The following is a 12,197-nucleotide window of genomic DNA, read 5'->3' on the forward strand; positions in this document are numbered from 1 at the left end:
GTGGAAAATGGAATTTCGGAATAATGTCTCCTTTTCTCGGGAGGCCGACAAGAAATCGGGAATCCACGTTGGATGCCACGTTTATGTCTGGGCCTAATCATGCCTAATCCCCCTAATTTCCAGTTTTTAATCCCTAATCTACCATTAATGTTTCTTAAATGTCATATAAAACATTTTCTAAATTAAAACAAAGTTTTCTTTTATAAATTAATTATTGTTTTGAAAGCTCCAAGAAAAACAATAATAAACCTCCACAATTTTCACCATTTTATCTGTAATTAAATCCAATTATGTTCATCACATCATGTACATCATTTACCAAAATACTGTATTTCTTCTTTAATTGAATTTAAAAATTTATTAATTTTTTTAATATATTAAAGGAATTATTGTATTATATGTGAACATAAAAGATTGATGATTAGACCTATGATTGACTTCGTTTATAAAATCATATTCAACTTGCATAAAACTTGTTATGTGATCTCCGTTGGAAAATGAACTAAAAGGCTATATGTTGTGGGATTAATATAGAAAAATTTCTCTAATCGTTAGATCGTAAAAGACTGCATAAATAATTAAATTACAAATAAACATATTTTAGTGTCGATGTCCCAAATTCGAATTACCTCTATTCTTGATAAAAATGATCGTCCAATTCGTATCACTAAAATGCAGCGAAATTACAAACGTTCTTTCACAATATGCACATACGAACTGGGAATTCGACTTTTCGAATTCGGGTCTACTAAAAGCTCTCACAAAGTGAGAATTTCGACTCTCTCTATTCTCTCTCCGTGTATAATAAATTTTATGTATTTGCTTATATATAAAATAAGAAGACGAGTCTTACTTATAGGTTTCATGGGGTTTCCTAATAAGCTTCCAATTATTTAATTGAGCTTATTAATTAATTACGTATTCTAATAAGTTTTCATTTATTTGATTGGACTTATTAATTATGTTTCCTAATAGGATTCCAATTCTCCAATTAGACTTATTAATTACCCAGCCTAAAGACAAATTCAACCCCGACCTATTCGGTTAATTTAATATGACAATGGGTCCATAACTCGTTTTATGGCTCATAAGTTATAATTGGTCTCTAGCAAGACATTATGGCTACTCATTTTAAATTAAGTCGATGATCCAACATAACCTAATATAATTATTGCTTTAATTCTTTTATCACACCATATCTACAATTGAATATAAGGCATGGACAAAGTCAGCTTATCTAATTCAATTTACTTCTCAATGAATAAGCATACTAAAATAATAAATTCCATTAATACTCTTATTGATTCATTTATAGCACGATCATGCATTTTCACAATTAAGCTTAATCGAGGGACCTAAAGATATCTCTTAATAACAAAATGGATAAATTACATCTTGATTAATCATTGTCAGCTACATAATTCATAACATATTCGAGTACAATCTTTATAACTATATGGTTAAAGATAACGTTTGATTGCATCATAATAGATTAATTCTTATGTTTGACACTATGATAATCACATATCTAAGAATGAAAAAAATCAATTATTTGAAATTATTTATGACACATGTCCATGTAATAATCTCAAAATGGATCAGTCAAATTCTTATTCTCTAATCTACATGTAATCATCCTATGATTATCAATTATAACTCATACTAATCTTAATCTATTATTGTTCCCACGTTAATAATCGATTAGGAACATTTGGAATATAATAACATATTCATGGATATTATTATACAATAACATGCAACTGAATTATAACTTTTATCAAACAATAATCCAATTATCATAAAGCACAATAAAAAACCAGCAATCTAAATGTTACGCAAAGTGTACAAATGTAATAAAATTTTAAGTATATCTTTCTATAAACAAGGAGCAGAGCAGAGTCGTGAACACTTACTGATTGAATATTTTGTGATTTACATAAGAAGAACGAGAAGATAAATACATCACTACAAGTAAATAAGACAAGTGATGTAATTACTCCTAATTTGTACAATTAGGCAATAAAGTAGCAGTTAGTTTGAGTTTAGTAAGTAATTGATTGGAGCCCGTAGATGGATGAGACAATAATTAATTACCAAGATATGAATGGTTGAATTTGCACCATGTTATTATTAAATTCAAAAGAAAAATGAGATCAAACCTATACTATTCTCTTGAAAGAAAAAAAAAATAAAGCTACAAAGTGCAATATGTAAGTCATATGATACTTTTCTTCCCACATGTAATAAAGAAAAGAAAGATACTTTTTTCTAGGTTTGTTTGACTATATTAATTTGTTTGAAAAAAACTTTTCAAATAATAAAATTGTTTAGATAAGAAAGTTTTAAAATATGTCGGTATTTATAGACACTAGTAAACTTCTATCGATATTTATCAATGTCACTTATAGACGTCGATAGAATCATCTAAATGTCTGATGGTAATAGATTCTAAAAATTATTTATTAATGTGATTTTATCCGTTTTGATAAAAATTAAAGCTTGTTTCTAAATATACAAAATGAACTAAAATATTTACAATATAGAAAAATATCAATCTATTTACGTCATATAATGATAGGCTATTGTATGTGTCTTTATCATAATAGACGGTTATATTTTACAATATTTTTGAATTTTTTGTTATTTAAAATGATTTTCCAAAAGTTATTTCTTTTTTTAAAAAAACTAAATTTCTCAAAAGAATTTTTAAAAAATCGATTAAACTAGCTATCCAAATTTAACGATTGTATACCAAATATAACTAAATCTAAACGATCTACGAACAATCTTGACAAAAATCATTTAAATTTGAAAATTTTGATCGATCGCATACCAAAATTTTTGAAATAAAATCGATAAAAAATATTGAAAAAATATCGTTTAGATTTGGAGCCAAATATATTAGACTCGTTGGGTCTCAATTAATCACTTTTTTTTTTTCTAGGGTGAGTTTGCATACTTTTTTTTCGTTGTTGAAATGGAACATTTTGTCCATTTATTGTATTTTTCTAAAATATTTTTTTTTTAAAAATAAGACTAGTGAAAAAATGCAACATTGATTGGAACGATGAAACACAAATATTTTTTTTTCGAAACATGAGATATGGTCTTCGGAAATGAGATTTTTATAGTTTAATAAAAATAATAATGTCTTGGTTAATTACATTGATATTGTTAATTACTAGAGTTAAATAAGTATAAAACTCGATAACAACTCCATAAATTTTAAGGGAACGCTTGGAGTCAGGCATGACTTAGAATAGTTTGGTTATTATAATAGTCCAAGGATTATAATAATTTGGGGTGCAAACCATTATAAATTTTGTAATGTGTACGTTTGGAGTGCAGACTATATAATCTATATTAATATAAGCTGCGTTTGGGGTGCAGTCTATTATAATCTGAGTTTTTCACTATTTTTAACATATATACCGTATATGTAATACATATTTTTTTAAAATTTTAGTTTATTAAATATTTTTAATTATGATATTCATTTAATAAATTTATCATCAATCGTGAATTTTCACTTTTTTTTTTTTTTGCATGCACATATATGGTACATCAAATGAAAAAAAGAGTTTTAATTAAGATGTTCATATCATAAATTAAGCTTCAATCTTGCTTTTGCACTCATCTTTTTTGCATGCATATATATTTTCCATGAAATACAAAATTTTGCTTCAAATTCTTTTCTTTAATCTTCTTAATTACGATGTTCATTTCATAAATTTAGCTTGAATCGTTAGTTTTTACTATTTTATTTTTGTCATACACACGTAATGGAAAACATATAATTACAAACTAATATTATTAACATTTCTTACTTAGGATCCTTGGTTGATTAATTTTGGATCAATCTCCACAAAGTCATTTCCTCATTGCTCTAGGTTATTTACTCGATACTAGTTTAAGCATACATTGCTACGATTTGTTACTTAGGTAATAAAGCAAGACAAAAGACATTTCAAGTACATATTTATCCGAACATAAATTCATTAATATATATAATTATTCTAGCAAAATATTTTACAATAGATTGAGACATAAAGACAAATACATAAAAAATAGATAAACCAGCTAATAGAAGAAAGAAACGAACGAAAATCAACAATGTGTCCAGCGTTATCTTTCAACATCACAGTGGAGTAGTCCAATTTAAGCTCGTTAGGTATACACAAGAATGCTTTCATATCTTGGACATTGTGCACTATTATCCACATAAACCGCACCCTGTCATGATTACTCAGTTCGAGGATTTCTTGAACTTGTTTCACAACTTCTGCATCGTAGTCGCCCTTTACTTAACGTTGTACATCCGACCATTCTACAATGTCCTTCAATTGGTCATTTGCAAATTCCATTACACGGCGATAATGTCGACAACTTCAGCTGTCTTTTCTCCTTGCTTCCTCTTGCTTTTACTAGAAGCGTTCCTACCCTCATTGGATCGACCGTGTTGTGTGCCCATTATCTTATCAAGCGACATGTCTAGTCCCTTACTGTACATTATAGGGATCTTAGGATCGTTAGCATCATCTATGCGAAATTCATCGTCATACCCTCCTGGCACATTCAACCCCAAATCATAAAGGTCTGTGTGTGCTCCTGTAGCACGATCTTTCCCAAAAACACAAGATAGGTCATCGTAATAGAGAATGGATTTGTTGAGAAGACCCTTGGTGGCAGGATGATTTTGTGCAAACATTTGAATAAATTATTAATTTTTTATTACGATTAAAAACGAATAGTGATCGATAGAATGGATAACGTACCTTCACCCACCTGTCGAACAAATCCTTCTCAATGATGATGCACTTGAATTAATCGTTCCAACCAAACTCACTGCATGATGGGCCGCTCCTTTCTGCGATGACTTGAAACATTCTCTTCAGGGTTTTTATTCGGCAATCTACTGTCGGTTAACCATGAATGTTACATCCTAGTAGCTTCTCTGTCATCATTCTTTGCAGCTGTGCTAGGTATCCACATCTAAAGATACCGTTATCTGACTTCCAGCCACCTGCAGAAACCAACTTCACCAAGCACTCCACCAATTTGGACCTTTCCTCTTTCGTTCAGATGTGTTTAGGGATTCAGAAGAACCTATCATACTAGTAAATATACGTAAATATGTTAATGAAAAGGAAGTAACATAAGGCAGACTAGTACATTGTGCTTCAAGCGATTTGTAAGTTATTGATTGATGTGGTAGCTATACACACGTTCAAAAAAAAAAAAAAAATCAAAACGTATGAAAAAACAAGTAAAATGACCATCATTAACAAATTATGTAAGGATACTACTAACTACGTAACTTTCATTCACTGGGTTCCAATGTACGAGATCTTGTAGCACTTACCAATGAGGTCCTATTGATTAGTATTATGCAGAGGAAATCAATTATAGACATTAAAATAATTAGATCTGCTCTTCATAGACAAATATTTCTTCGATCAGATTATCCCTCCATTGACTCATGGAAGGTCTTAGTGTAGTGAATATCGTCACCTACAGTCATTGCATGTATATGTTGAATAACCCTAATTGTAATCCTTCACCATATCAAATTTTGTCATCTCTTTATTGATGAGGTTGTGCAGTCTACAACAAATCATTATCATGTAACATTAGTCTTGGACTAGGTAGTGTGACTTTCCTTAAAGGATTGTCCTGCAACTCTTCAATAGACTGAACACTCTTTCAATCACATTCCATACAGAAGAATGTTTCATGTTGAAAAACTCTCATGTTGTTATAGGTGCGTTACTCGCACCACGCCACTCTTGCAGGTGGTATCTTTGTCCTCTGTATGGAGCTAGGAAACCCTCAGCGTTGGGGTAGCCGACATTGCATAGGTAGTAACACCTTGTTGGGATATCGAACATTTCAAAGGTCTAATGCGAAAATTGAAAATATATTTGCAAGGAAGTATGTGTACGTAGTTACCCTTCAGAATCTTTAATACATTAGGTCTTGCAATAACATCTCTAAACATGCGCAAATTGACTGCGAATCCTTCACAGCCAACTAAGACGAACACAAAATCACCATTCATATCACATACATTGAGGATGTTTGTTGCAACTTCGCCCTTCCGTGTCCTATATCTCAGACGATCAATTGCAAGCATATTCACCTTTTGGTTATTTTAAACCATTGTGAACCATAAAAAAAACTAGTATCTATATTTTAGATGTATAAAAAACATCTCCTCTCTGTTTTTTTGTTCTCATTTTCCTCTATGTTTTCGTTATCTCTTGTTACACTTTGTTTTCCGAGCACAATTTGAAGGTGTGGATTTCACTCAGTTCCAGTGCAGTTTCAATTGAGACGACTATTTTATCCTAGGGACGTCGTGACATCCGATTTCGAACTTTTGCATATTAAACTAAGTCACTAAACGTCTTTAAAAAAGTGTGATCCACGACTCAAACTCTCCCTACGATATTTTATTTTACAGGTTTTTTCTTTGTAGTTGTTGTTTGTTCCATTGTTGTATAATTGTTCTACAAATTTGATGTTTCCTATCAATGCTAAAATTTTCATTCTAATGTGGTTGTTCCAACAGTATGCAATAATTACCATAAATCTATTTACTTCGACAAAAGACACTTATAGTTTAACAATACAAATCTATATTGTTTATCTAATTATAGTTTAATATACAAAACATTAATTACTATTATAAATGTGTACGTTTATCTAAATTTTAACTCAATTATTGTTGAACTTGAAAAAGAAACTATATTTCTCTGATGCAATAAAAAAAATTGCAAATATAATAATTATATTAATTTAAAATATCAAAAAATATATATATATATATATAATACATATGAAAAAAGTTATAAATATAGCAAAAATAAAAAATTCAAAATCTATAATTAATAGACTATATTATAAATAAGAGTGTATATATGCAATAAAAGTGTCACAATTGAATTTTGTCATATTTACAATATAGGTTGATTCATAATTAATAATTATCTCTAAAATTTCTACTAAACTTTGAGTGGATAAGACAATAATTAATTAGCATCACAAGCATATATGGATGGTTGAAATTTGCACCATGTTTTATTGAATTCAAAAGAAAAATGAGATAAAACATATGTTATCCTCCTGAATCTTTTCCCACATGTAATAAAGTAGAAAAGATACTTTTTCTAGGTTTAGCTTGACTATACACACAACATAACAAATTCCCAAATACTATAATAACCTCACAATTCTTCTTCTTCTTCTTTTTAATCTTCACTTCAATTATTTTAATACTAAATATAACAAAGTTTCCAAATCTATCGACGCTAAATATTAATTTTGGTAAAAATTAAAGGATGTTTTTCCATATAGTAGATAAACCAAAATATTTACAATACAAAAAATATGACTAGACTATTATCTACGTGTAATTTAATAAATTGTGATATTTATATAACTATTTTTGAAATTTTTGTTATTTAAAATAATTTCTCAAATTGTGATATTTATATAACTATTTTTGAAATTTTTGTTATTTAAAATAATTTCTCAAGAGTTAATTTTCTAAAAAGAAACTAAATTTAGCTTAAGATTTGTTAAAAGTGAGAAACAAAAATTAGATAAAACCAAAATTTAGGATATATGTGTGTGTGTATGTATGTATATATGGGACTTTGGGAGTCACATGAAACGACGAATATTTATAGTAAAGATAGATGAGAAAGGGATGAGCAGCGGTGGGATAAGAAAGTGTGTTCGAGTGTCCAAAAAGGAAATAAATAAATAATATTAATCATAAAGTAAAAGAAAAAGCAAAATAATTGAGAGAGATAAAATCGGGTCTCACAGTTCCATTCCTTGAGCTTCGCTTCATTTCATCTCCATCGTCATCTTCATCTTCCTCTTCCTCTTCCTCTTCTTCTTTCCCTTCCTCTCCCTCTAGGTTTCATTCTCCAAGCCTTCTAACTCTTCCTGCTTCTCAACTTTCTCCAAACCGGATCTTCCTCACTCAGGTAAATCTCTTCTTCTCCTCCATTTCATTCTTTTTTATCTTTTTCCTGCAATCAACGCTCTACTCTCTGTTGTATTTTCTTTTTCTTTTCGCTTCATCTTCTTTCTAACTTTATTTTTCTCTCGCTCTTCGTTTTAATGTCTTCGTCAACCTCTGCTCTGCTGATTCCTTCATTGGTTTTTTTTTTTTTTTTTAATTTTTTTTTATGTTCTTCCGTTTCTTTGTATTCAGTATGTTTAGTGTACTGATCTTGTTTAGATCGAGTTTGAATCCTGTTTTGTATTGTGGATATTTTTTTCTTTATCGATCGCATTAATTAGTTTAGTTGTAATGTTGTGGCTTTGACCAACGCCGGTTGATTCAATCATTGTTCCTCTGCGTGTTTAATTTATTGATTTTCTTCGTCCTCATACTACCTCCCGTACACGTTTTTCTACGTTGGATCTTCATAATATGGATAAGGTGAGTGATTTAATACAGATGAGGTGAGGTAATTTATTTCTTAAGTGAAGACTGGCAGCTAGCTCAACGGAAAGAGGAAAAATTAGGGGCCATCTCTTTGTCATGTTATGAAGGAAATGACATAGATATATTATTGTGCTTCAATTGTCAAGTGTCTTGCCAGCTGTTGTTTCTTGTTTTCTTTCTATGTTGATTTTAAAATGTATATTATTGGTTAAATTTCAGGTTTAGTTTTGATTTGAGGTTTTTGTTCATTTGGTCTCAAAACTTTGATAAGTATCTCATATTACCCATAATATCTCTTCATAATTGCTGTTTAATGCTTATGATTCATGTCTATCGTTGATGAGTGATTTTGGTCCAGTCGTCCTTAGTTGGATAATCTTGTTCGTCCACTCCGATCTCACATGCTAGACAAAATTTCACACCGGTGTGAACACACCCTCTATAAACTTTTAATTTTGTGTCAATTAGATTCTTGAACTAAAAAAAAAACTAAAAATATGGAGGGACTAAATTTATGCTTTTGAAAGTTCAGGATCATATAAACACAAATCTTGAAGTTTAGGGATTAAATTTATAATTGAATGTAATAATTCATGGGAGTTTTTAATCATCATTTTCTTGGGTACGGGTAATATTGTAATGGACTGCTGTTTTCTGATAAATGTTACATACTTCAAAGTTTAAAGATAGCTTGTTGTACACATTTTTTAAGCATTCAGTGCAACAGGTAAAGATGCAAGGTGCTGTGCGATCATTTCTATCACATGGAAACGTTGTGAAAACTGCTGTTCTGCAACAAATTCGTGTAGCAAACCCCCATATGAGGCCTGCAATGCTCTCACGTTTTTCAACATCAGCTAGTTCTGCAAACATTGAAGAGCATGGCTTTGAAAGCACTACCATTGATGACATCTTGAAAGCTAAAGGCAAAAGTGCCGATGGATCTTGGCTTTGGTGCACCACGGAGGACTCTGTTTATGATGCTGTTCAGTCGGTATGCTTCCTTTCTAGACTTGTGTTTCTTTGAGCATTTTTATATCTTTTGGATATTTTAGTGAGAACTTTGCATCTTGTTTAGATTTCTGATATGCATACTTACAAATTCCTTTTTTTAAATAATATATATATAAAAGATGACTCAGCATAATGTTGGAGCCTTGGTGGTGGTTAAACCTGCGGAGCAAAATTCAATAGCTGGTATTATAACGGAGAGAGGTACAAAATTTATATGATATGCTTTCTGAATGCAGACATTTGTCTTAATATATGGGTACGTACAAAATATATGTTTCTTTCATAATTTAGAGTGGAGATTCATTTATAGTTTAGTTTGGGTAATAACAAGTGTAAGTATGCTTGGATATATATATTTTGGGTAATTGAATTGGGTATCACTTTGGGGATAATACTTTGGATTGTAACATTTATAAAATATTGCAAATATAACAAAATCTATTAGTGATAAAGCTCTATCGCTGATAGACTTCTAGAATTAAATCTAAATTTTGCCATATCTTCAAATATTTTGGTTCGTTTGCGGTTTGCAACAACCTTTTTTTCTTCCCCGAAGTTTCATTGAGGTGTTGAATTTACAAAAGATGGGGTGATGGCCCCCAATCAAAGGATTTACAAAAGATTTTTTTAATTGGTCAAATAGAGGAGAAGTTATAAGAGCTAGAAATATGTACAAAGCACCAAGACACAACAAGAGAGATAATATGTTAAGAAAAACCTTAAAAAAAGTTAAGTACCAATACTCTGCAATTGGCTGATTATGCCAAGTATTGGAGTTCAAACTCGGAAATTCAAACTTCTGATGCACTTTCTTTGTGTACTGCCATTCTTCTCAAGAAACCTACATGTTCTCATTGGTTTTTCAGTGGAGATTTCAAAGTGAACTGGATTTTTTTTTTTTTTTTTTTTTGGTAACGGAGAGTAAATTTGCATTATTTTGTTGCACGAAAATACTTAGGTACATTTTAAACTATACGTTTCAAATATTCCATTGTTAAAGAGATTTTTCTATTTTATTGTATGTTTGTAACATAGCGTGGGATGTTTACTTTTCCTTTTACTATGTCCCTAGAATGTTGTCTTAAGTTCAACGAAAGCATCTTCTTGTCTTTTGGGATGCAATATCTGAATTCTGAGCCTTTCTTTTCACGCAATTTATAGATTATCTGAGAAAGATTATAGTGCAAGGCAGATCTTCGAAGTCTACCAAAGTTGGGGATATTATGACTGAGGAGGTATAAACCTGTCACCTTTATATCTCACCCAGCCTTAATATCTCTACTAGTTGCTTGCGGAACGAAGGAAATTAGATGCTCATCTGTTTTATTTATTTAAGTCATTTCTATTCTTTTGATCAACTATCTTAATTTGCATATGGGTCACTTCTATTATTCGTTAATCACCCCTCCATCTGTATCTCATAGCCACACAAAACATGGGAACGTCGAATGGCAATGACAATTTGCTTTGGTTTGTGTTTGCAGAACAAACTTATCACTGTGACACCTGACACCAAGGTTTTGCTAGCTATGCAACTTATGACTGGTATTACAATACATTTTTAAGTTAAAAGTATATATATATATATATATAAATAACACCTTTGGATTTTGTTTGTCATTCATAATAAGTCTATACTTTCTAAAGTTGCAATGTTTACTCTAAACATAACTTGGGTTATAATTGATTTAAGTTAAATATAAATAATGCACATTTGGATTTGAAAAATTATTTTAAATGAGAAAATTTCTGAAAATATTTACAAGTATTTGTTATATCACGATCTATTTGTGATAGATTACAATACACAACCGATAGACGCAAAACTAGTTTGTCTATCGCGGTTTATTATAAACTAATATTTTGTTATACTCGGTAAATATTTTGGTTCTTTTCGTTGTATATGAAAATTCTCTCACCTTTGAATTGTCATTTGTTTTAGAAATGTCTGTATACTTTTTAAAATATTTCAAAACTACAATAGAATGAAATTTGGGATATGAAGTGGTGTGGTGGTAACAAAGAAGGAGAATATAGATGCTACACCTTCTAAGTCACTATTGCATCATTCTATATCTAATTCTCGGACACTCCGAGGATTGTCCAGAGAAAAGTAATATTGCAACTTATGAAATAAACGATGAAGTCCAAAGAGGTTTTGCAATATCCATTTATCTAATATAACTTGGAGATCTCATGTTCGTGGACAGACAACAGAATTAGGCACATACCTGTCATTGATGAGAAGGGCATGAAAGGCATGGTGTCAATCGGGGATGTTGTTCGGGCTGTGGTGAGCGAGCACAGGGAGGAGCTAGATCGCCTGAATGCTTACATTCAGGGAGGTTATTAAGTTTGGTGCTGTGGACCTTGGTTGCTTGGTGTATGATTTTCCGATAAACCAGAACACTTCAGCTCTTGTACATATGATGATGATGATGATGATAGGCTTGGTATGCGCATTCTCTTATTAATATGGTTGTGCTTCATATTAATATGGCTGTGCTTCATTTCATGTTGTTTCTAAGTACAATAATGAACCCATGTTGTAATAATAGACTCACAACAACTTTGCTTTGCAAAATTTCACCCTAATTTGCATCATCATTGATGGAGATGACTTGACATAAATCTCCCCCAAGTTTGCAATTTACCAAATATGAAGCAGTGTATTTCTGTTCAAAATGAGTTTGTGGAATCTCTTTGGATTTAACTTCAA

At 30.7% G+C, this 12,197-nt stretch overlaps 1 protein-coding gene across 1 annotated transcript; it reads left to right on the forward strand.

Moving 5' to 3' along the window:
* Positions 1-7,695: 7,695 nt before the first annotated feature.
* Positions 7,696-12,197, forward strand: LOC101219399 (CBS domain-containing protein CBSX3, mitochondrial). Its single transcript, XM_004139873.3, has 6 exons — positions 7,696-7,997; positions 9,192-9,458; positions 9,598-9,679; positions 10,640-10,713; positions 10,963-11,023; positions 11,689-12,197. Exons 2-6 carry the CDS (start codon positions 9,198-9,200, stop codon positions 11,829-11,831), a joined length of 621 nt encoding a protein of 206 aa, XP_004139921.3. The 5' UTR covers positions 7,696-7,997; positions 9,192-9,197; the 3' UTR covers positions 11,832-12,197.

Source organism: Cucumis sativus, chromosome 6, assembly GCF_000004075.3.
Source record: "Cucumis sativus cultivar 9930 chromosome 6, Cucumber_9930_V3, whole genome shotgun sequence".
NCBI classification, from domain to species: Eukaryota; Viridiplantae; Streptophyta; class Magnoliopsida; order Cucurbitales; family Cucurbitaceae; genus Cucumis; species Cucumis sativus.